General features: G+C 41.0%; 1 protein-coding gene across 1 annotated transcript in view; it reads left to right on the forward strand.

The window, feature by feature from the left end:
* Positions 1 to 19,493: 19,493 nt before the first annotated feature.
* The window catches only part of PARD3B (par-3 family cell polarity regulator beta), a 1,037,324-nt gene continuing 1,031,958 nt past the window's right edge, over positions 19,494 to 24,859 (forward strand). The window contains exon 1 of the mRNA XM_012532519.3: positions 19,494 to 20,167. Coding sequence (XP_012387973.1) covers positions 20,048 to 20,167 — 120 coding nt within the window. The 5' untranslated portion in view covers positions 19,494 to 20,047. The remainder of the gene's footprint in view (positions 20,168 to 24,859) is intronic.

Consider the following 24,859-nt stretch of genomic DNA (forward strand, 5'->3'; position numbering starts at 1 on the left):
GCGGTAGCACTTCCTCCGTGGTGCTAGCAGTCACTGGCTCTGGTAACACTGGTAGTCCCCTTTCTCCTTCAGGCCTAGGGCAGCTCACCCTTTGCTAGTCCCCGGTCCCTTGCCACCCCTATTGGTTCCCATAACCCTGCCCACATACCTGTATATAATCTTTCATTAAATTGTCTTCAGGGTCATACCTTCTCATGCTTTCTGTATCCCGTTGGAACACTTACTGATACAGGGGTTTAATAATAATGGATACTTTCTAGAATTATGGATTGAAGATTAAGCAAATAATATGGGTAAAGACTTAGAACAAGGGCTGAGCTATGAGGTCAAAAAACATCAGCTATTATCATCTTGCTCTTCATCCATTCCTGAAGCTTTAGGTTTCTGACTTGCTTTCCACCTCAGCCTAGAAAACAGCCTTCAGCTCCCCTTCGTCCCATGCCTACCACAGTTGCAAATTCTCCCTGGCTCAGCTTCTGAGACCCCTGTTTTCTAGATTGTCCAGTAGGAAGATTGGACAAGAGCAAACATTCCTAAGAATAACAAATTCATACTATTAAACAAAATCAATCTAAAAAATTACCCACACAATTAGTAAATATACTGAGTGACCATATCATTAACTCTCATTCATGAATTATAGCTTTGGCATATGTATGCAGCAGAGTAATTTGTGGAGAAATAGATTAAAAAACGAATTGTTAACCTCTTAACACAAGATCCATCCTCAGTAAATCATAAAGGGAGGAACAGATTGGGATAATAACACAGACTAGTAATGGTAATAGTAATAAATTTCAGTTTGTCAGATTAATTGAAGAGGTTCATAAAATACCAATAAAGTCCAGTTTTAAAAATAATTATTAGATGTTTGAGGTTTTTCATAAATAGATAAACAAATATAAAACTTCATTTTGTCAGGGTGTAAAATCTGCCTTTAAAAATTAGTAAAGAAGTTTGGAACATTGTAGAGAAATAGAATTAAAATAACTTTAAAAAATAAGCAAAGAGTCAGTGCTTCAGTGAGATTATTTCCAAACCAATGTTGAATAATTTTAGAGATGACTTCCACAGAGATATTTTGGTACTGGAAGCCTACAACTGGGGGACTCAAAAGACAGTCACAAACAACTTCCCTGAAGCACTAGCATGGGCGGAGGGGCATAATCAGAGCTCTCAGTAGTCTAGAAGTCATGAGCATCCAGTCACCAAAGTAGAACCACAAACTACCATGCAGGATCTCTAAGAGGTCTGCAAAGGGCCACATAGAGGATGCAGCCATGTCTGATCCTCATTGTTACATTATAATCCAGAACCACCTGCAAGGAGGTCCTGGGAAATGCAGTTCCCAAATTTTGAAGGGAGTGGTGATGGTGTCAATGCATCAACAGCAGACAATCCACCAGCAGTACTACCAGGCACCATCCTAGGCACTTTAGAACAGTGTCTTATTTAATCCTAACCAGAATCATATGTAGTACGTACATGTATTCCCACTTTACAGATAATTTTACAGATAAGTAAACAGAGAGCCAGAAAGATGTAGTAACGTGCATGGTCATAAAAAGAAACAAGATTTATACTCGCACTTGTCTAGCTTTCTATAACATCCTCCTTCTCTATATAAATTTTGAAAGTCCACGCTTTTCTTAAGAATCCAAATTATGGACTTCTCTGGTGGTGCAGTGGTTAAGAATCCACCTCCCAATTCGGGGGATGACAGTTCGAGCCCTGGTCCAGGAAGATCCCACATGCCATGGAGCAATTAAGCCTGTGGACCACAACTACTGAGCTTGCGAGCCCATGAGCCACAACTACTGAGCCCGTGTGCCTAGAGCCCGTGCTCTGCAACAGAGAAGCCACTGTAATGAGAAGCCTGTGCACCATGACGAAGAGTAACCCCACTCACCACAACTAGAGAAAGCCCATGCACAGCAACGAAGACCCAACACAGGCAAAAATTAATTAATTAATTAACAAATTAAAAGAAAAAGAAGAATCTAAATTACTAGAAACATAAGAATAATATTTTCTATCATACAAAATTAAGTACATGAGAATGATAAGTTGGGTTACGATGAATGAGTTTTGCAAATGAATGTCAATAATTTACCAAGTTCTCTTTGTTCAGATTAGTACCCACTGTGATCTCATACTCTGTAGTGCACAAAAAATCATACTCCCTTGTGTTGACTTAGTCCCGGTGAAATAATACCTTGCTTTTCACCTTCTGGAAGGTGATTTGGTTCTCCCAATGGAGAAGAGTCATGAATAAAAATTAGTCAAGCAGAAATCAACCTTCAGGAAGTCTAAGGCTGAAAATGAGTGGGTGTGTGCTCTTAATCAGAACCAGGGTTTCATTTGCATCTGCTCATCCCAAGGCCCAAGTTGAGCCCACTCACGCACAGATTCAAACTCTGGGAATTGCTTCAGAATTTACTCTTCTAGGACCAGAATTTTTTCAAATAGTATGAACCTCCCCAAACACCTGCAATCAGGCATTCATCCCCTCACTGTGTGTTTTCTGTATGAGGGAGATGCGGGGAGGAAAAAGGATGCCAATTTCTCCTTGGTACTCATATAAATATGAAACTGGAACTGTGCAAATGTTAAACACAGAGTATAAGCTGGCCAAGAAAGTATACTATTCAAAGAGGAGAGGTTGAGGGACTGAGGGTCAAGGTGACAGCAAAGTGAACATTTTAATGGAAAGAAAGAGTAGGAGGGGTGCAAGGGTATGAATCATGGTTAGAGGAGAATCTCAGAAACTAAGAGCCTCAAAAGGAAACAGTTTTAAATGAAGTGAAGGTCCAGTGTCTGGATGAGTGACTAGGTATCTGAGGTCAGGGTAAGCTGAAGGCGACCAACAATTAGGAAATTCAGGAACAATATGGATGGCCGATGAATATTGATGCTGAAGTAACTGGATCCTATTGTTAACCACGTTAATTATACTCTTGCCAAGATCCTCTATTTGCTGGTCCCATCCAACCTTCTCTCCCACCCACCTTGCTAATCTTCAGATCGCTATTAGGAAAAAACTGTATAACCCATGTTGATGGACTCGACTGGAAATGTATAGTTTTTTTTTTTCTTTAACATCTTTATTGGAGTATAATTGCTTTACAATGGTGTGCTGGTTTCTGCTTTATAAAAAACTGGATCAGTTATACATATACATATGTTCCCATATCTCTTCCCTCTTGCGTCTCCCTCCCTCCCACCCCTCTAGGTGGTCACAAAGCACCGAGCTGATTTCCCTGTGCTATGTGACTACTTCCAACTAGCTATCTATTTTACGTTTGGTAGTGTATATATGTCCATGCCACTCTCTCTCTTTGTCACAGCTTACCCTTCCCCCTCCCCATATCCTCAAGTCCGTGCTCTAGTAGGTCTGTGTCTTTATTCCCCTCTTACCCGTAGGTTCTTCATGACTTTTTTTTTTCTTAGATTCCATATATATGTGTTAGCATACGGTATTTGTTTTTCTCTTTCTGACTTACTTTACTCTGTATGACAGACTCTAGGTCCATCCACCTCACTACAAGTAACTCAATTTCATCTCTTTTTATGGCTGAGTAATAGTCCATTGTATATATGTGCCACATCTTCTTTATCCATTCATCTGTTGATGGACACTTAGGTTGCTTCCATGTCCTGGCTATTGTAAATAGAGCTGCAATGAACATTTTGGTACATGACTCGTTTTGAATTATGGTTTTCTTAGGGTATATGCCCAGTAATGCGATTGCTGGGTCGTATGGTAGTTCTATTTGTAGTTTTTTAAGGAACCTCCATACTGTTCTCCATAGTGGCTGTACTAATTTACATTCCCACCAAGAGTGCAAGAGTGTTCCCTTTTCTCCACACCCTCTCCAGCATTTATTGTTTCTAGATTTTTGATGATGGCCATTCTGACCAGTGTGAGATGATATCTCACTGTAGTTTTGATTTGCATTTCCCTAATGATTAATGATGTTGAGCATCCTTTCTTGTGTTTGTTGGCAGTCTATATATCTTCTTTGGAGAAATGTCTATTTAGGTCTTCTGCCCATTTTTGGATTGGATTGTTTGTTTGTTTGTTATTGAGCTGCTTGTAAATTTTGGAGATTAATCCTTTGTCAGTTGCTTCATTTGCGAATATTTTCTCCCAGTCTGAGGGTTGTCTTTTGGTCTTGTTTATGGTTTCCTTTGCTGTGCAAAAGCTTTGAAGTTTCATTAGGTCCCATTTGTTTATTTTTGTTTTTATTTCCATTTATCTAGGAGGTGGGTCAAAAAGGATCTTGCTGAGATTTATGTCATAGAGTGTTCTGCCTATGTTTTCCTTTAAGAGTTTGATAGTGTCTGGCCTTACATTTAGGTCTTTCATCCATTTTGAGTTTATTTTTGTGTATGGTGTTAGGAAGTGTTCTAATTTCATACTTTTACATGTGCCTGTCCAGTTTTCCCAGCACCACTTATTGAAGAGGCTATCTTTTCTCCACTGTATATTCTTGCCTCCTTTATCAAAGATAAGGTGACCATATGTGCCTGGGTTTATCTATGGGCTTTCTCTCCTGTTCCATTGATCTATACTTCTGGTTTTGTGCTAGTACCATACTGTCTTGATTACTGCAGCTTTTTTTTTTTTTTTTTTTTTTTGTGGTATGCGGGCCTCTCACTGTTGTGGCCTCTCCCGTTGCGGAGCACAGGCTCTGGACGCGCAGGCTCAGTGGCCATGGCTCACGGGCCCAGCCGCTCCGCGGCATGTGGGATCTTCCCAGACCGGGGCACGAACCCGTGTCCCCTGCATCGGCAGGCCATCTCTCAACCACTGCGCCACCAGGGAAGCCCAGCCTCCGCTTTTGCTCCTTCTCAGATTGGGTGCCTCTTGCTGTATTGACCAGAAATCTAACACTTGCTCATAGCCAGCACCACTTTTCCTCTCTGAACCAGACTTTGACATTCTGCCCTAGTTTTTGGCTTCCCTGCTCCCATCTCAGGGTTGGCAACCTTTACAGACTCCTTCCTACCTCTGGGCAGGTTAGACCAGATGACAGACATGCCTCCGTAAGCAGACTTCCTTAAAAGCTGGACTTTGGCCTTGGAGCCTGAACCCCTGGGCAAAGCGATCTGAGCAATAAAACCTTACATAGGCAAAGTGTACTTTCCCCAAGGACTTTCAGCTCTATCTCATTTGAGCCCAGATTTTTCCCACCAGGACAAAGGTCAGGGGGAAAAGGCAAGTAAAGGGGCTGGGAAGCTGCCCCACAGCCAGATTAAATTCCCTTATTTCCCCCAAACTGAATATTATGGAGCAGTGTTTTCTTTTGGTCATAAAGTTGTAGGAGTTTGCCTTAGGTAAATGACTCCCACGCCACCCTGTACCATCCCCCCCTCCCCTCCACAACAGAAAGGTAGTATTGTCCAGAGGTGATGTTTAAGTGTTCTATCATGAGGTAGGCACAGGTTCTTAGCCTGTGTGTCTAGATACAAAGCCTTTTCAGTACCCTCAGATAATGAAGTCTTGGGCAACTGACTCAAGCCAAATGAATTCACAAAAATTGACATATTCATCAGAAAGCCCTGCTCTAAAAAAAATTTTTTTAAATCTCATATCAATTCTCACAGTGATACTAAAAGTACATAGTTTCAATTATCTTTTTAAAAATTTTATTGGAGTACAGTTGATATACAATATTGTGTTAGTTTCAGGTATCCAGCAAAGTGATTCAGTTATATATATATATATACATATATTCATTCTTTTTTAGATTCTTTTCTCATATAGGTTATCACAGAATATTGAGTTCCCTGTACTATACAGTAGGTCCTTGTTGGTTATCTACCTTTTGTATAGTGGTGTGTGTGTGTGTGTGTGTGTGTGTCTCTCTGTGTGTGTGTGATCCATCCCAAGCTCCTGATTTATCCCTCCCCACCACATTTCCCCTTTGATAACCAGAAGTTTGTTTTCGATATCTGTAAGTCTGTTTCTGTTCTGTAGATACGTTCATTTGTATCTTTTTTAAAAAATTAGATTCCACTTATGAGTGATATCATTTATTCCCTTTACTACAAGGAAACTGACAACACATAAAATTGAGTAACTTGCCTAAGATCCCACAGGAAGGAAGTGGCAGAGCCCAGATTGGGACCCAGGCACACAGCTCAGCAGCCTGTATACAACGTCCTTAACTAAAGCACCAGGCTTCAAGGTGCCACTTACACTAAACATTCATGAAATGGTGTTTGGATTTTGCATTTTCTCCCTGAGGCAAACAGATGGAAATGCAACCTACAGTCAAGATTGCTTGGTGAATATTAAGTACAAACAAATGGGAATTAGATTTTCTTAATGAAGGGTTCTTCAGCTAAGAGTGCTTGAAATATATTCTTCCCCTCCACTGAGGAGAGCACCAGCCGAGGAGATGACTGGAATCTTCTGGTGGAGACATCTCTTTCTTGGTCATTCATAGGGACTGACAGGTCACTTTCTTGGTCTCCTCCTTGTTTTCCTCCTGCCACCACTGAGAATTTTCTGTTAACACTTTCTTCCCTTAGATATGTTAATGTCATTGTATTTGCCACAGCTTTAAACATGCTAATTGCCAGGCTTTGAAGGCAGCTATTCTCTAATCTCTTGACTGGAACTTAATCCAGAAGTTTATTAGCCAACCCATCCTGAGCTATGATTCTGGGTTTGCACAAACAGACTCCGGCCTCATCCTTTTGAGTTGATTTGCTTAGTTTAACTCTGAGTTTTGAGGTGCTTTACTACCATTCTTATGTATCTTCAAAACTCCCTCCTTTCTAAAGTTGAGTTTTTGTACTTTTCTTTCTAACGTCGGCAGAAATGTTCCAAGTTAACAGTCATCCCAGGTGTCCCCATCTGGAAACAGACAAGGCCTCTAGACCCTTGGTGCATTATTTTATTTGATTGTTTTATTCAAAGCTCCCTGATATCAACTGTACAGAGATGAAAGATGTTTTCTTGGGGATGCTAGGGAGAGGATGAGGTGATATTAAAAACTCTGAGTACTTCTGTCCCGGACAAAACATAGGAAGAAGCAGTGTGATTTGTCCTTCTGAGTAATCTTGAAAAGTGGCACATTTTACAATGGGTGATATGTTGATGTGACTGTCATGACGACTGAAAAGCTCTTAGGAAAAGAAATCTGAAAACAGGACTTGATTTTCCACATACTTTCTCCACCATTACCCACTACCAGTCTGGACCTGAGAACACAAACTTGAGAAGCCAAATCTGCAACTACCTGCTCATAAACTTATGTCATTCATAAGTTGTTCATAAGTCTGAGACTGTATATATATTCTATTCTGTGACATGAGTCTAGCACTTGACTTTAATCTTTTAAATATGTATAATATATATAATAATAATATACACACACAAATATATATGATACCAGTACTTAGGAAAAGTAACAATGCAAATGCCAAGTGGAGTATAAAAATAGTCCTTTCAGTTCAGTGTTCTTATTCTAAGGATGATACCAACAGATGTTTTACATGAAATCTTGGTTATTCTACACAGCAAAAACTGACATCAAGAGAAGAGGTAAAACATTTCAAACATCCCTAGTAATTCTTAATAAGCTAGTAAAAGTCTATCTGCTTCAACAGTAATACATGGCTTTCTTATCTGGTGAAAGTCACATGTTTTAAAAGATCAAGCCACAACCTAGTCTTTGGAACCTTGGTGCCTCAAGCAAGCTTGATGGATGGGGTCAACTCTAGAATGGGTAAAATGTCAAGAAGGTAAGTCCACAGTCCATGCCATTACACATCCTAAAGGTACATTATTCACAGTGAAACTCTCCACTCTTTTCTACCCTACTCTTGGCTCCAAGAATTTTATTGAACTCCCTTGCTTTCTGCCTTCCAGTGGATTTGACCAATGAAATGCGTCTGTAGGAGATCAGATGTAGGAGATTATGAGGTTGATGTATTTATTCCTCTACCCCCCTTCCTGCTACATCTCTACATAGGCTAATGTTCATGTTAGGTGTCCCTTTCCATATCACTCTGCACAGGGATGGTAACATCTCCCCATTTTGCTAACTCTGAAGTACTGCACCTTCCACTATTGGTTTGCCTAAAGCTGCCCACACTTGTAAGTGGTCCCTTTATAAACTCTCATCACTTAACCCAGTTCAAGTGAACTGTCTGATTCTTCTTAGAACCCTAATTGATACAAATGTTAAAACTAAAAATACTTAAATTTAGTGGTTTTAGGTGAGATCATTTGTAATAAAATGAGAAGTAATTTTGAAAACTTAGCCAGCTACTCAGATGCACATTGATTAGCTAGGAAGAGGTATAGAGCAGATTTTTCAAAGATTGGATTTTTATTTAACCCCAGAAAAGGGAGACAGAATATCAGGATGAGGGGTAAAATCTTAGAAGAGGAGAATGGATTCATTGTTCAACTTAACTCTAAGTTAAACAGTGGCTCAAAAATTTGTTTAGGTGAGCAGATTTTTTTTTTTTGAGGGTTCTTAGAATCATTACCTTCAAAGCCAAACTGTGGAAGCTTTCATTGCACATGGCAAAATGGTAGTAACAAAACAAAGTTTGAGAGTTGGGTAAAAAAAAGTTGATTTTGTGGATTACCACTCTTAGTTCTTAAATTTGATGACAATTATAGGTTAATAAATAAATAAACAACTCTCTCATCAGCCATCTTTCAGCACTTAAAATATCCTTTGAGTATTTCTCTAAGGCACACATGAAATTGATGAGTGGATCAAAAACACTTATCAGCCACCATGTCAGGAGTGACACAGCCTCACAGGAAAAAAATTTATTGAAATTTTCACCAACAGTAGTATGAAAATTTGCACTAATTCTCCTCTTGGCCACATTCTGCTGATCTCAGTCTTCTCTCCATAAAACGTAACCTCCATTAGAGCAGAGGTCTCTTGTTTACCACTGTATCTTAATCTTTCCAGGTGTTATAATAGAATACCTTTGACTAGGTGACTTATAAACAACAGAAATTTATTTCTCATGGTTCTGGAGACTAGGAGGTGCAAGACCAAGGTGCCAGTAGGTTCGATGTCTGGTGAGAGCCTACTTCCTCGTTCATAGATGACCATCTCTTGCTGTATTCTCACATGGTATGAGGGGTGGGGAGATCTTGGTGTTTATTTTATAAGGGCACTAATCCCATTCATGAGGGCTCCACTCTCATCCTCTAATCACCTCCTAAAGTCTCCAAATACTATCACATCCAGGATTAGGATTTCAACATACAACTTTGGGGAGAACATTCAGTCTAATAGTGCACTTTATATCCACAAACAGAACCTGACCTATGGTAGTCACTTGGTAAATATTTGCTGAACAACCGAATGGGTGCTTCCTCAGTGATTACTCTGGTCTAGCTCATAAAGTTGTAAAGAATCTATCTTTATACACGTATTTAGATTATTGTCTTTACAAAACATTGTAAAGAGGTGAGAAACTGCCTGGATGAAGTTGAAAGACTAATTGGATTAGCACCTCATCCTTTAACCAAAGATATGGGGAGAAAACTTTTGTCCTAATGGAAAGTAATCTAAAATATGTTTTGTATTAATACAACATGGATGCACTATGCGGTCTAAAGCAAAATTCAAATAATATTTTTAGACAGAATATGAGACAACAGAGGCGTTTCTCTTGCAGTGACTGCCTTGCTCAACCAAATGCTGGAAGTTCAGATTGACTCTTCCATGTCTTTAGGAGCCCTACTCAAAACACTCAGGTAATAGAAGTTTTGGCTATTATACCTAGTCCAATGTGATCCACTCTTACTGAATTATTATCAGCTAAGTCTCTTTGCCTCCATTTTCTGCTAGTCTGCCTCTGATTTTTTAAAAATAACTGAAGAGATTTACAATACATACTTTCATTTATTTATCCATTCATTTTTATCTTTAAATTGGTTTATCAGTCATTACCTGAGCCCTCATTTACATGCAAATCATTGTGTCTGTGAATTCTTTTTTTGTTTTGTTTTGTTTTGTTTTTGTTTTTATTGCGGTACGTGGGCCTCTCACCGTTGTGGCCTCTCCCGTTGCGGAGCTACAGGCTCCGGACGCGCAGGCTCAGCGGCCATGGCTCACGGGCCCAGCCGCTCCGTGGCATGTGGGATCTTCCCAGACCGGGGCACGAACCCGCGTCCCCTGCATCGGCAGGCGGACTCTCAACCACTGCGCCACCAGGGAAGCCTGTGTCTGTGAATTCTTAACAGAGTTCTCTTATGACATTATGTCGTAGGTTGGGTTATCTGAAGAACACACTATGAGTTGGAGATTCATATGTAGAAATTTATTGGAGAGTGTGCTCAAAATCAATTATGTGGAAGTGAAGGAAACGAATTGCATAGGGATGCACTTTCAACAAAGTTCTACTGTGAGTGGGATGACCATTCAGAGTTGACCAGTCTAAGGCAGAGGATCTGGACCTTTACACCCTTCCCCCCTCCACTCTCTCCAATCATAGATCAGTCAATGAATGTGGGCATGTGGGCTGCACCGTGAATGAGACATGATTTCAGGCAGGGAGGCTCTATTCCATCGAGGGAAATTCCTGGACAGCAATTCGGCTGAGAGCCTCAGCTGTCAACGATCCCAGCACCAGGAGAATGAATGCTCAGAGTCCTAAAGGGGGGTATCTGTGTGATGCATCACAGCCTACACTATTACTATAGGAGGGTTCAATGTTCTTCCAAGAAATTTCTCCTAACGTGTTATTTTTCACGAATGCGGTTTCCTCGCCTCTGGGTGTGTTTGCCATGTTTACAACTTTCAGATGCAGTTATTTATTTGCGACTTCAGAGGGAAACATTCATCTCTCTATCCTGGAATGCAGAAAAGTCACATGCCTTGACTCTGTTCTTAGGCTGGATTTTCCTAACCCTGGTATCCTTACCAACTCTTGCCAAGTAGTGTTCAAATTACTTTCCTCAAGAAAATTTACTGAAGTATCTGTGGACTGCTAGGTTACTCCCATTTATAATGCAGTTCATTGCTAGTATGTCCAGGTTTCATTCTGGCAATAATATATTTTAAAACCCTTGGGTCAATGACTTATTGTTTATGAACTTATTTCTTCTTTATTAATATTTGTGTTCTTTGCTACAGATTGTTGTTTGGTTTGGTTTAAAGACGGGCCTTACTCAGAAAAATGTAATGAAAAAATAATTTGGGTAGAGAGTGGTGGTTACTGTGACAATGCTGTAGATTGGTACTAAGAGATCAATGAAGAGCTGAGGCAGCTCCGAAAGTGCCTTCTCCTTTCTCATGGACCACTGGGGCCCCAAGAATTGAATTGGGCTTTCAACTCTTTCTCTAACAAGCAGCGAATTCTCTTTATTCTCCAGCCTACATAGAAGAAAGGAGCCCGTTTCTTTGGCTTTGCTAATCACCAATTACTTTACCAGGTATAGCTCTTAATATCAGGTTGTGTCATGGGTCATCAGTTAGCCTATGGAAGGTTGTCCTTGAACTAGGGACCACTCTTGGTCTAATCAGTAGCTATTCTAGTTCTTCAAAGACCTTATATTGGGAATGCAATAAGGGAACTTACAGTTAGAAAAATCTCATTAAGTTTTGTAGAGGTCATGACCAACATAGGCTACTCATCATTCATACCACCATTTGGGGGTATCAAGTACCAAAAATGTATTATGCACTTGGCAAACTGATAGCTCTTTTTATTTGCTGTGAAGTTACCCTTTTGTGTCTTATAAGATACACTGAAGTCCATGTGTAACTTATTTATATTCTTTATTATATTCATATTCCAGTTATATAAAAAGGAGTTTGAAGATAATTGCAAAAAGTTGGAACTAACATGTCCTAACAGGAGTGTACACTCTTGAGGGAAAAAAACTAATTAAATCAAGTTTTCCTGATAGTATTGCAATAAAAATTACTTATTATTCATGTATACATGTGGTAAAGTATTAATGGATTTCTCAAATAATTTTATACAAAGGAATCACAAATTTAAACTTGGATAGTCTTCAAAGATTCCATCATGAATCCATGAATTAGTGTCTAAAATTACAGCATATAAGATAAATGAAATATTATCAGATAGCATTGTAGTTAGACACCTTCAGCATTCAATATTAATAGGATTTTTGGATTTGCTGCTTCTAGTCCTGTGTAATCAAAGCTAAACAAAACTATTAATTTGAGTCTGATGACTGAGCAAGAGTAGGGATTTTTTTATTTCTTAAATGATGGAAATTAATAGTTACTTTGGCCACCAAGGGAAAGCCTATACATTTCACAGTTAAAATGTCAAAGTACTTTCTCTTGAGAAAAGCATGACTTTAGCCTGGGTTGGGAAAAATGTATTTTCATAAATATATCAAATTGAATTGAGAATATTATTAGCACATTTCCTACATCTAAAATATTTGTGAGACTTAAAATGTCTGTTTATGAAATACTGTAGAAGCTCGCCAGGAAAGACCTTCTAGGCCAGTCATTATGTTTGTTCCCAAATGTTTCCCTGCAAGTGTGAGAGAGTAGTGGAAGCAAGGAGGGTGGGAGAAAGGAATCCTGGGGTATGGATATCCCCGCCCTGCCCGTATCTCTCTCCTCTGGCTGTGTTTTCATGACACGGCCTCTTATAGTTCCAGATCACCCCTGGACAGCCCCTCTCTCTGAGCCCCCCGCTTCGGCCAGGCAGTCCCTGCTATGGTTTTAGTTCCTGCCAGGCTGCCCAGCTTCTGGGCACTACTTCCTCCCTGCATCCAGCCAATCCTAGAGAAAGACGCAGCTTCCTGCTGCGGGGAATGTCTAAGTTGCCTTGCACTTCCTTTCTGGTTTTTCAGCACTTCCATCAACAGTGTAATGAACTTCTTGTATTCAGTTCCCTCTGTTTGAGATGTCTGTTTTTAATTTGCCTGACTGAACCCTGAGTCACGTGGCACCCTCTGTTTCCCATGCATGGAATAGTAGTAGGGCTGGACATTAAGCAATCGCGGAGTCCACTACTTTGTATAAACACATGTGCAGGCGGGGATATTCTACAACTATGTACGTACATGATGTTTCACTTCAATATAGTTTTATGCAATTGACTCGAACATTCTTCTTTTGGATTCTCCCCAAGTTTCAGTTACTTTCTACTCTGATTCTTTATACATGAAGATGTCAGAATAATAACAATCAAATGCTATTTTATGGATATTACCCCTTTGATCAAGCACCAGGAGGATATTTCTTTGGTGAAACAGATCCAAACTCCTTTGTCTATATCTCACAGCTCTCCCTCAATTATTTCCCTCAATCATTTCCTTCTTCCCATATCTTTACAGCCTTGTATCCTATGTTGCGCTATCTGTTCCAGTCAAACTATCTTGCCTTCCATTTGTAACATTCAATTTCCTGTTCTCATCATTGTGTCTTCACTAGGGCAGCAGCACCCTTTCTTATCATATTTTTGACATTGATAATACTTTATACATCTGATAAAATAGTAACTTGTAATTAATGATGCATCATCACACACATGTGTAACTTCTCTGCATCTCTCTCTTCTTCAATATTGGCATTCTCCAGGATTTTAGTCCGAGTCCTATGCCTTTTCTTTTTAGACTCCTTTTTTTGGATGATGTCCATTCGGATGAGTTCACCTCCAAATCTGCAGCCCCTAAATCTAAATCTCTAGTCCCCAGATTCTCTCCTGACCTTTAAACCTTACATTTCCAGATAACACTTCTACCTGATTCCCTTGTGGGCACATCAAACTCAAAATGTCCCAGACTGAGTGCACTCTTCTTTCCCCACAATCTGCAGTCCTCCCCCAACCTTTTCAAGATTCTCTAGCTTTAATTAATAATGTCACCTCTTAACTAGAAACCTGACTCTTTCTGGACTCCTCCTAAAAGCTTGCCGGCTTTGATCTGTCACACATCCTGAAAGATCTCTCGAATCTGCCCTTCCTCAACATCCTTATCACCTGAGTCACTTTGTAGACAATCTCTTCAACCTCCTTCCCTGCCTCTCTCTCCTGGCTCATTAATGCTCCAACCAAAGTGGCTTTCTCTTAATTCCTGTAACACACCAGTCTCTGTTTTATCTCAGGAATATTTGCATTTGCTATTCCTTTTTTCTCCAGGTTCTTCACAAAGTCCTGTTTTCTCTTGTTTTTCCAGTCTAAACAGGTTCTCACTTACCCCCTTGTTCCCTATCATGCAGCCTGTTGTTTATACCCTTCATTACACCTTATCACAATTTGCAAATATTTTGTTCATTTGGCTAGTCATTTATCATCTGTCTTCCACACTAGAGTCTAAGCTTTGTGATCACTTTGTGCTCAGCAGATTATAGGTGTTGAGTAAATACTGTTGCACAAAGAAATGAATGACTGAATGAATGAACTAAGCAGGGCTTCTGTCTCTCTCCTAGGTCCCCTGTATTCTTCCAAGCACAAATCCAGTCATGTCACTGTCCTGCTTAAAATCCTTTGATGGTTTTCTATTTTCTGTAACAGTCATCTTAACACTCAGCAACTCTTTTTGAGATTTACAATTGTGGCAAGGACAAGGGTTCAGAATCTTTAGTTTAAATGGAAACTTTAGGAACAGATAAAAAAATGAGCTCCTTCCCATTACCTTCTGGGCCAAAGAAACTTCAACGCCTTAAGGCAATGTTGGTCATATCTCTTGTTCTACATTTCATTACCAGAAGGCAGGGAAGTAAAGAAGCAATGGACGATGAACCAGAGGATCTGGGTCCTGAATTTGGTTGGTCACCTGACCTTTCCAGGCTTTTGTTTCCTCATCTATAAAATGAGGAAATTGTACAAATAATCTCCAAGGCCCCTTTCAGCTCTGTACTTCTATGATGCTCAGGGACTCGACTATTATGTCCCAGGATTATTTTTTGAGCATCGAGTTAAATAATATGTAGATTGTGACATATAATACAAATCTTATTATTTTTGCTATGAGTGTGACACCCTCATTACAAAGCAAGTAATACTTGGGCTTTAGAAATTGTTGACACTGATGATCATTGATTTATTTCTTTTCAAGTATCATTTGATATTATTTTTTGGAAGTAGTTTCAAGCCCAGTGAAAATAAGTGGCATTTAGAAATGTTAGTAAATAGAATAAAAGGTGGAAGAGGGCAATACATTTCATCTTCTATGTGCTGGGTGCTTTATGTATGCTATACCTTAAAATAGGATTATCACCCCATTTCATAAAGGAGCACAGTGGAGACTGCCAAAGATGACATAGGTGGTAAGTGGCAGAGTACTTAGGAACATAGGTCTGTCTAGCTCCAGTCTACTAGTTCTACCTGTATTCTTTTTACACACTGAAGCATCTGGTGCCAAATCTCAGCTCTTTTCTCTACCTTCTGTCAATTACACAAACACCAACTCACTTCTCGAAGTCGAGGGATATAAATGGGGGGCAGAAGGAGGCCTTAGGTAAAGGGAGTAAGATTGAAAAGAGAAGTCTTGATTGCAAGCTCTCCTCAGTTCAGGATCTTTCCTTGGATAACTGAGCTTGTCTGAGAGCACCCTTGACCATTGCCTTTGGCCTCCATCTAACTCTCTCACAGAAGCCTAGTGGTGAGAGGACCCGGTGCTACTCTGAGTAGAACCTACTTCTAGTGGTCGGCACTCATGGACCCTAATATGCTTCAGAGGAAGAGATCACACCATGAGGAAAATCATCTAACTAATGATCAGCTCTCAATGAAACACCGTTGGAACCGTTTCCTTGCTTTGTGTTGGTTTGTTTATTTTGTTTTTAAAAGAGGCACTCATTTCATGATTCAGGATGAAAAGGATTTATGTCCTTTTAAGAAAACATAAATCAAAGTAGGATACTAACATTCATAGAGTAGAATTCAGTATAAGGAGGGGTGGTCTAGGTGAAACATGATGGAGACTTACGAGTCTTACTTACAGAATAGGCATAACTAAGAACCTTTCAAAAAGCTGCTAACCCACAACACTCTTTTCAGGGTGTAAAATAGTTATGTTATAAGGAGACCTATAGAAACAGTCAACAAATGAATGCCATAAGGCATTTAGAGACAAACATCTCTTAAGAAAAGCTTATTCTTGCTAAGTTAAAGAAAATAAGCCAAACACTTTGCTTTTAAATATGGAAGGAAAGAATGAAAAATCATACCCATTTTTCTCTTCTGCTGTCTCTCTGGCACCTGCTTTCATAAGGAGCTAAGAACATAATCTATTATACTAATTGTTCCAAGGGTCTTAGAAAAAAGATGATCTCCAATTCAATTAATTTTTTTGTGATAAATAGTGCTTCTTATAAATAATTCCTTGAAAGATAAAAATATTTTCTTTCTTAATAGTGCAAAACATCAAAATGGATGACTGGTCAACTATATATTAAAAATTATCATTCTTTCTTCAATATACACCCAATGGTACCTGACATTTTAGTTATACTTTCCATAACACAGAGCAGTTTAATAATATCGGTCAGTATTGTTGTTCTCTGCATAAATATTTTCACAGGCTACTCCAAAGCATGCTAAGCTGTTGGATAACAAATGGGAAAATATCACACCGCGGGCAATATTTACCTCTCCAACAGGCAAAACAAGAAAATGGAGCCCAGGCCTAGAATCCTCTAGTGTTACTCAATCAAGGCAAATTATTTACTGCCTTCTGCCCAGGAGGTCCCACGGGGCATGAAATACTGACTTAGGAATCTGCTGGGCCTGATTGTCTGTGTGTTGCAACCATGTTCTCTTCTATCACTTCTTAATATATGATAAATTGCTTCTGTGTATGCTGTGATAAGGTTGAATAACAAATTAAATCTGGCTATTTAATGAACATGAAATGTAAACGCTAAACTCTTTTTATAATACTAGCTTGGGTCATTAATGTTTACGCCATAGTGTGCAGGATTGTACAATGCCTTGTTCGTATCTGTGCCCACCTTCATCTGTTCCTCATCTCACACCTCACAACCTCTGCTGCATTCACGAGACCTGATTCCACTCCTTCTGTGAGTGGGATTTGGAGAGCCTGGGTGTTCTTCGTGGTTCACTTGGGGCTTCTCAAAGCCAGGACAGTGGGTCTGGGCTCTAGGTATTGGGGAGGGGCTAAAGCTGGGCCAAGAGGAACTCTGTGATGTGAAGTGCAGGAGCTATTCATTATCTGAGCAGAAGAGGAGGAGTCTGGAGCAAGTGTGAAGGAGAAGAAGAAAAAAAGCCATGAAGCATTAAAGAATGGTTACATGCAAGTTTATCTCATCAGCTAAAAATTTTTGCTCTGTACCATTCTACATGTCCATATAATACCCAATATTAAGTGTCACATATGAATGCCCTGCATTAGTATTTGCTAGCCCTGCTCATTTGGTACTTCCCATGTAAGATCAGCATAGCCATGACTATGAAGATTCTGGAGTCAGATACCCTGGGTTTTAATCTGGTCTCCACTACTTTCTAAGAAATGTGATCTTAACCTTCCTTGGCCTCAGTTCCCTCATCTCTAAAAGGAAGATAACAAAAGCATCTCTCGTATAAGGTTATTGCAAAGGAAAATAAGATGTAGATACATAACATATGATGCATACATATACATGGACATAGGTAATAGCTACCTATATCTATCTATCTTCACCTAGAACAGTGCCTGGCATGTATCTAAATCAATAATGTTCAGTAGAATTATCACATTCATTGTTGTTTTGTGGTTTCTATTTAACTTCTCACATCTGTAGGCCTTGTCGCCTCTACTATCTATAAGACTTTTGAGGGTGGGAAGCAAGCTTATATTTTGTCATGGCTAAATGTTCTTTTTTTTGTCTCATCTGTTGGGGTTCACCATATGATTTGGTGGCAAGTGAATCAGGCGTGGCCAATAAATGCTGCATTCCTCTCGCCAGAGAGAGGGTATGTGACTTAAGCTTGGATATGCAAGTCCTCACCAGGAAAAGGCTCATTGATGTCTGAGATGGCTGGCTTTAAGGCTGTGTAAACCTGAAACACTGGGGGCGGCCATCTTTGCCTCCTTTGGGGAGAGCTTGTCTGAGAATGGAGACAACACGGAGGAGGAACACAGAGCCAACAGATGGAGAGAGACGCCTCTTGAGGACTTTGTTTGAGTTTCTGGATTCAATCTTGCCTCAAAGGAGTGCGCTTTGGCTTTTCTGATTTTATAAGGAAATAGATCCTGTCTTTAGTTTATTTAAATTAGTTTGTATTGGATTTGCAACCAAATTAATACTAATATACATCTTTTTCAAATCAACTTCTTGGTCCACATGATTTTCTTTGATGCCATTGACCTTATATAAGGCCCTGTACATAGAAGACCATGTATTTGTGTGTGTGTGTATATATATATATATATATATATATATATATATATACACACACACACACATATATATATGGCATGTATGAATGAATTAAAAAAATTTAAAAGTGAAAGCCCATGAGCCCATAAATTTAATCTCCTGTGCTTTATTATACTGTCCTAGGCAATTCAAATTCAATTTAAGTGCATCTTGACATTGGAACAAATCTCTTTTTTAGAGAAATACATGATGTAGCCCTGAGGAACTTGTTGAATGAGCTGGATTGCGAAGAAAACTGTGTGGGGAGACCAGGGATTCAGCGTTGGAAGAACCAGAGTTCCTCTTAGCATAACTAACTCCATAGTCAGCTCATTCCCTTAACCCCCCTGGGTACTGTTCTTCACGATAAAACGGGAAGAATAATACAGGGCTATTGTTAGGCTCAAAGGAGCTCATTCATGTGTGAGCTAAAAATGGTACAGATGTTATTTGTTCATTTTTTTCCCCCCAGATATGTCAATTTCAATTGGTGATGGATACACACCTGCCAAATCATGAGCCTAAACGTGTTGAAATGTTTTTATTTCTAGTCAAATGCACAACAGGAAGCACATTTCTGAAGGATATACGTGAACATACGCCATCATATCTGGGTCTGGGATGTGACCTCTGGGGGGAAAACTGAGTGTTCTCCGTAAAAGGAACCGTTTCCACTGCCACGTTGCCTCCAAGAATCCCTTCATTTTTACCATCAAAGAGCTTCAGAGGACAGATGCGACGCTGTGCTTCAGACTAAGTTCCTAACAGGCCCTGTGGCCACCCTAGCAGCTCAGTACCTGGGAGCCTTCACGCCTCGGGGTGTTTTTGGTGGGCGTGGCGAGAAGCACCTGCTCCCGGGCTCTCCAAGAATCTTACTCCAATCCCCTAGTTTTAAGGGTGTAGCTCTGCAGTCTCCCAGCTATTCCCTCGAGTGTGCTTTATGAGATCCGGTTTCAATCCCCCGGTGAGAAGCTCTGAGGTCCCGTTACAATTCCCTAGAGCTCCATGTGTGTGCGGGAGGGACAGAGTCAGGGAGAGACCGAGGGAGGGGACGAAGTCTCCGGGCTCCGGTTACCGCCCCGCACGGCCCCCGCCCCGAACCGCCGAGTGCACTGCGCGGCCCGGGGAGCGCCGCGGCCCCTTTAAGAGCCGGGCCCAGGCTGGCCCTGGGGCCGCGGGAGCCCAGAGTGAGGCGCGCCGCGGAGGAGTTGGGAGCCGGCGCAAAAGTTTCCTCCCAACTCCGGCCCCGCGAGCCGCCGCCGCCGCCCACTCCAGCCCGCGGCCTGAGGCCGGCCCCGCCGCCGCCGCCGCCGCCGCCGCCGCCAGGGCGAGGGCCAGGGCCGGGCCGGGCCGGCAGTTTCGCTTTGGCGGGCAGGGAGCAGCCGCCTGGGCTGGGCCCGCGCCGGAGCAAGAGCGGTAGGAGCAGCCGGGCCCCTGGACCGCGGCGTCCCCGGCCCCCCGCCACCTGGGAGGTAGCCCTCCCCGCTGCCGCCTCCTCTCCGATTCCCGCCCGCCGGCGGCCGCCTGCCCAGGGCGAAGGGGCTCTGCTGCGAGCCCCCGGCCCTGAGGGGCGCCGGGTAGAGGCGCCCCGGGGTCTCTGTGCCCGCCCGCGCCCGGCGGCCCCCGAGAGTGGGGCCGCGCCGGCCGGCCCAGACACCTGTTCGGCCCGGCCCAGCCCGGCGTGGTCGCCGGGGGCCAGGATGAAAGTGACCGTGTGCTTCGGCAGGACCGGCATCGTGGTGCCCTGCAAGGAGGGTCAGCTGCACGTCCGGGAGCTCACGCAGCAGGCGCTGCAGCGGTACCTGAAGACCCGGGAGAAGGTGGGCGCGGCGCGGGGAGCGCGCGGGAGGGGCGGAGGAGGGGGCGCGGCTGCGAGCGGGCTCCCCGGGAGCGCTCCGCGGCCTCGGCACCTGCCAGGTGCCCCGAGGACAGGGTGGCGACGCTTGGGGGACGCAGAGCACCTGGGCGACCTGATTTTTCACGACCTGTGGCCGCAACTTCTGGATGTTGCTAATATAACTGACCTGGGTGTTTAAGGGCCTTGCTTGTCCAAGGGTGGCGTGGGTACCGCAGCATGAGAATCACTCGGGGGCTCGTTAGAAAGGCACCATCTGGTGACCCAGTCCAAGCCCACGGCTTTAGAGTCTGCTTTTCAACAAGCTCCCAGGTGATTGCACTGGCCACTGAAGTTTGACAAGCACTGCTTTAGAAGTTGTTTGAGCGAACAGATCTCAAGGGAACGCTTGAAGGTGCTGCTAACCTCAGGTGTGATTTTTGACGTGCTAAGACCCGCCCTACGTCTACTCTTTGGGTTAGAAAGTTGATTGGTTCAAGTATCAGATACTCGGAAGTTATAACTGATGGAGCCCTTGGAATTTCAGCCACGTGAGCTGGCTTCCCTCAGTGACTAAGGCAGGAGCTCAGGTGGAAGGATGCTGTGTGCTTACACCAACCAGTCTGCACTTCGCTATTTTTACTTTAACACCACACAGTCTATCAACATTTACTAAGTGTGTGGGCTGTGTCAGGTCCCAGGTGACTATTGAAATGATGACAAAGAGTGTCCCCAGCTCTGTCCCTGAAGTCAGGAGCAAGTGAAAATTAAGTGGAACTCTGGAAGAGTGTTTTTAAGTGTGCAATGCACGCTTAAATGTTCAGAAGACCTAGCTGGCCTCTGGAACTCGTATTTTTGGGTAACATGCTGGGCCTCTGTTTCTTCTTTAATGGAAATTTTAAATGAAGGCATCCAAGAGCATCTTTTTATCTTTTTGAATCCCCAAATGGGATATCTTGTTTGCCCCAAATCCTCCTCAAACAGGACAAGTCATAAACTCTTGCTTTAGAGGTCAATGATTCTCTTAATATTTGTTCTCGTGCTGTGAGAACTGTCGAAATGGTGAGTTGGCCAGTTTCGAGAATGGAAAGATGTAATTTCTTTTAATGTCTTTGAGGTTATGCAAGGCATAAAAGTAATTGTGTTTCTTCTAAATATACAGTTGAGGCTTTTAAGAAAATCTCTTGCACCTCTGTGCCTCTACTAAGAATTATTATACAGGAAAAAATTCCACCCTGGATAAATATATGTGTATGTTGCCTTGAACAGCCAAGAGTTGGAGAAGAGCATAGTGAATGATCTGTTAATATCTAAAATATAATCTCGGAAGCGGGACTCTTTACTAATGGAATTGAGGCAGAGAGAGAAAATAATCAAAGTGGCCTGTATGACTATATGAGTATTTACCCAATGGTTTTTCTTCCATTGTTACAGTAGTGTGCTGATTATATTGTGTAATTCAGTTGAAAACTGAGGTTTACACAAGTAACCAGTTGTTCTTGAAATCATATTTCCCTAAAGTAAGCTAGGGTTAAACCTAACAGCGTTATTCTAGGCAAATTATTAAAGTAGATCTCATTGAAGGATTGGTTTATTGAGATGATAAACTTATTTTTAATTATTATTAAAAATAATTTATCTTTAAAACTTTGTATATTTAGAAGTTTAATACTTGGAGCTGTCCAAGTAATAGAAGTAAGCTATAAGCTTATAAATAACACATGGGGAACTAACTGTATGATATTTAATGCACTGTAATTTGATCTTAAAAGGTGTTAAAAAGCTATTGATATTCTGGACTGAAAGTATAATTTATAATATCACATATCCCATAATATAATTGTATTGATCAGTTTACTGTTATTACCAGACATTACATTTTTCTGTGTTTACATTTATATATTAGTGAATGTGACATTTAAAGGCCACCTGCAACTTAAAAATTCTCGCTCCCTTCTTCGGCTTTTAAAATCTCAATTTAATAACTGGCAAGTGATGTTTTTCCTTCCCAAAATATTCCTCTCTCATAGTTTCATTTTAAATAGCATTGTAATCATAACAAGGCTTAACTAATATTAAATGGTATTCCTAATGGAACTAAAATGTCAAGAAATACTCTGATAAATTCCATGCTTTTATCCATTGAATTTAGAAAATGATGGGAAAAGACCAGAAATGTCAAAATTCAATTTGGAAAACAGTTTGGCATAAATTCAATGTCTTTAAATAGGTGAAAGATTTAAAAGGCTTGTTTCCCTGGACAGCAAGGTTTTAAGCTCTTACTCAGTAGTAATAACACAACAACAAACATGAATTGTGCTTACTTGGTGCAGGCACTGTTCTAGGTGCCTTACATATATTAAATGACTGACTCCATGAGCTAGGCACTAATATCCCCATTTTACAGGTGGGGGAAAAAGAAACACAGAAATATGACTAGTGCATGGTGGAATTGGGATTTGAACCCAGGAACTATGTCTCCAGGTCCTTAATCTCAGTCATTAATACACAGGCTAGTAGGTCATTATGCAGTGTAATTTATCTAATTTATTTCTTTAGAGTTTGTTTTAAAAAGACGATTCCATCTACAAACTGCTGCAGTAACCTATCAACCTAATGATAGCAGTTGTGTTTCTTGCAAAGGGATGGGACATCCACAAACTCCTCTTAATTTTATCTTTTACAGTATAGGTCTCTATGTTATAGGGAGAAGTCTAATTTCTGTGACAAGTATTGCAGGATTTGCATCAAGTATGTAGGATCTTTCTCAGTCTAATTACAAATGGAAAAATTGGGTAAGATCTCTGAGATATACAGGTAGAGGGGTAAAGAGGTAAAGAAACAAGTTTAGCGGGAACATGAATGTAAATTAAGCCCGTTTCTTCCGGGGCCCTGAATAATTTAGATGGGAGAAAGGCAGATGTCAAGATTGAGGATAGAGTTGAGGTTTGTACACTTTGAAAGGTAAGTGAAGCCCAAGGAAGCCATTCTGGAGTTTGTGGCCAGCAGCAGAGAAGTAGCCATCTCCAACTGAGAAGAAACAAAGGAAACTGGTATTTGTGGAATGTGGGGAGCCAGCTGAATCAGCATCAGATAAGGCCAGAAGTAGGTAAGATGCTGAAGAGACGGAGGGAGCTTTGGGGAAGGCTTTAATTATGTTCTGAAATCTGGGACTTTGAGGTTCCTGTGGCCTCCCCCTCCGCCATTTGATGAACTCTACTGGTCAGGTGAATTGACCAAGGGGCAAGAATTATGGGGTGGCTTGTCTTTGGATCCTGGTAGTTTGTCATTGTCCAAGACTCTAAATCCAATTCAGTTAAGTAGTTAGTGGAGAGGAGATGGTCTTAAGTAGTCAAGGTGGGGATCATTGAGTAATTAATTAATCATCAAAATTACGTGTCACAGATGAATGGGTAATTGAGCCATATCCTGCAGGGCTCTCAACCCTGGCTGATCATTAGTTACCTCTAATTTTAACATTTAACATTTTAAATAATACAAATGCCTGAGTCCCTTTCTCTAAGATCCTCATTCAGTGGGTTTGGAGTGGAGCCTGGGCATAGGTATTCAAAAAAAAAAAAAAAATGCCCAGCCAGGGTTGAGAGCCACTAATCTACTACCACTAATCTTTTGGTATCACTGAACTAATTTGATTTTTAAACTCATTTGATGGCAGGTACTATGTCTTAGACACCTACGGACCAACCTGTTATTAGCAACTGTCTTTCCACTCCTACCCTGAATGAATTCTCACAGCAGGTGCTCAAATAACTTATTAAATTGAACATTCATTTTATATGTAAGTAAATAAGGGAAAGATTTGTTTAGTAACAAAAGTGTAAATGAGTGTATAGTGTGTGTGTGTGAGTTCAGGAGTTGAATGAGATAATATGAACGTTGAATTCATGGGGTAGTGGGTATGATGGAATTTTTAAGAAGATTTGCGGATCTGTATGTATGAGGATAGTTTTTTTTTTTTAAGTAAAGTAAGTAAAGTTAAGTAAAGAAACATCTGATTGACTTTCAAAATGAATCTCCTCTGTATTCAGATATTTGGAATAATTTGTTTGTTTTGCAAGTTGAGATCAGCTTCCTGGATCTGAATGAAGATAAGAGCAATTATCTTTATTGATGAATTGTGAGATCAATCTAAGAATCTGTGCAGCAACGAGAATCTGGTATGATATTGTATGGGACTAACCTGGAGGAATAAATTAGAATTCTTGAATTACTGAATTTTTCAGCTTTGGATGTGTCGTTTCCAGATTTTAAGTTTCCTGTGCGCATAAGCTAGATGTATACCACACTGGATTCCCAGAATGCTTTTCAGTTTATTGGGCACTGACTGACTAGAGTGCTTTATTTCCTATTCAGTCCTCTCCTCTCCCAATGTGTGGACTAGATACTCTTTCCAGCACGTGGATAGGACTGACTCACCATCAACAAGGCACATGTTTCTAACTTGGTTTTGGTTCTGTTACTTGACTTGCATTGAGCAGCCTCTGAGTTTGCAAACACAGGGCTCCTGGGGCCTGCTATGACCCACAGACATGTTTTTTAAGTTCTGCTCAGTGTTATATTTTGACTTAGTTGCCATGTTTAAATATTTTGAGATTTCATGGAAAAATCCAGAGTTCTGTCTTCTTTTAGGGAAAAAACAACCAGAAGCTCTGAGAAT

The sequence above is a fragment of the Orcinus orca genome, chromosome 7, assembly GCF_937001465.1.
Source record: "Orcinus orca chromosome 7, mOrcOrc1.1, whole genome shotgun sequence".
Taxonomy (NCBI): Eukaryota; Metazoa; Chordata; class Mammalia; order Artiodactyla; family Delphinidae; genus Orcinus; species Orcinus orca.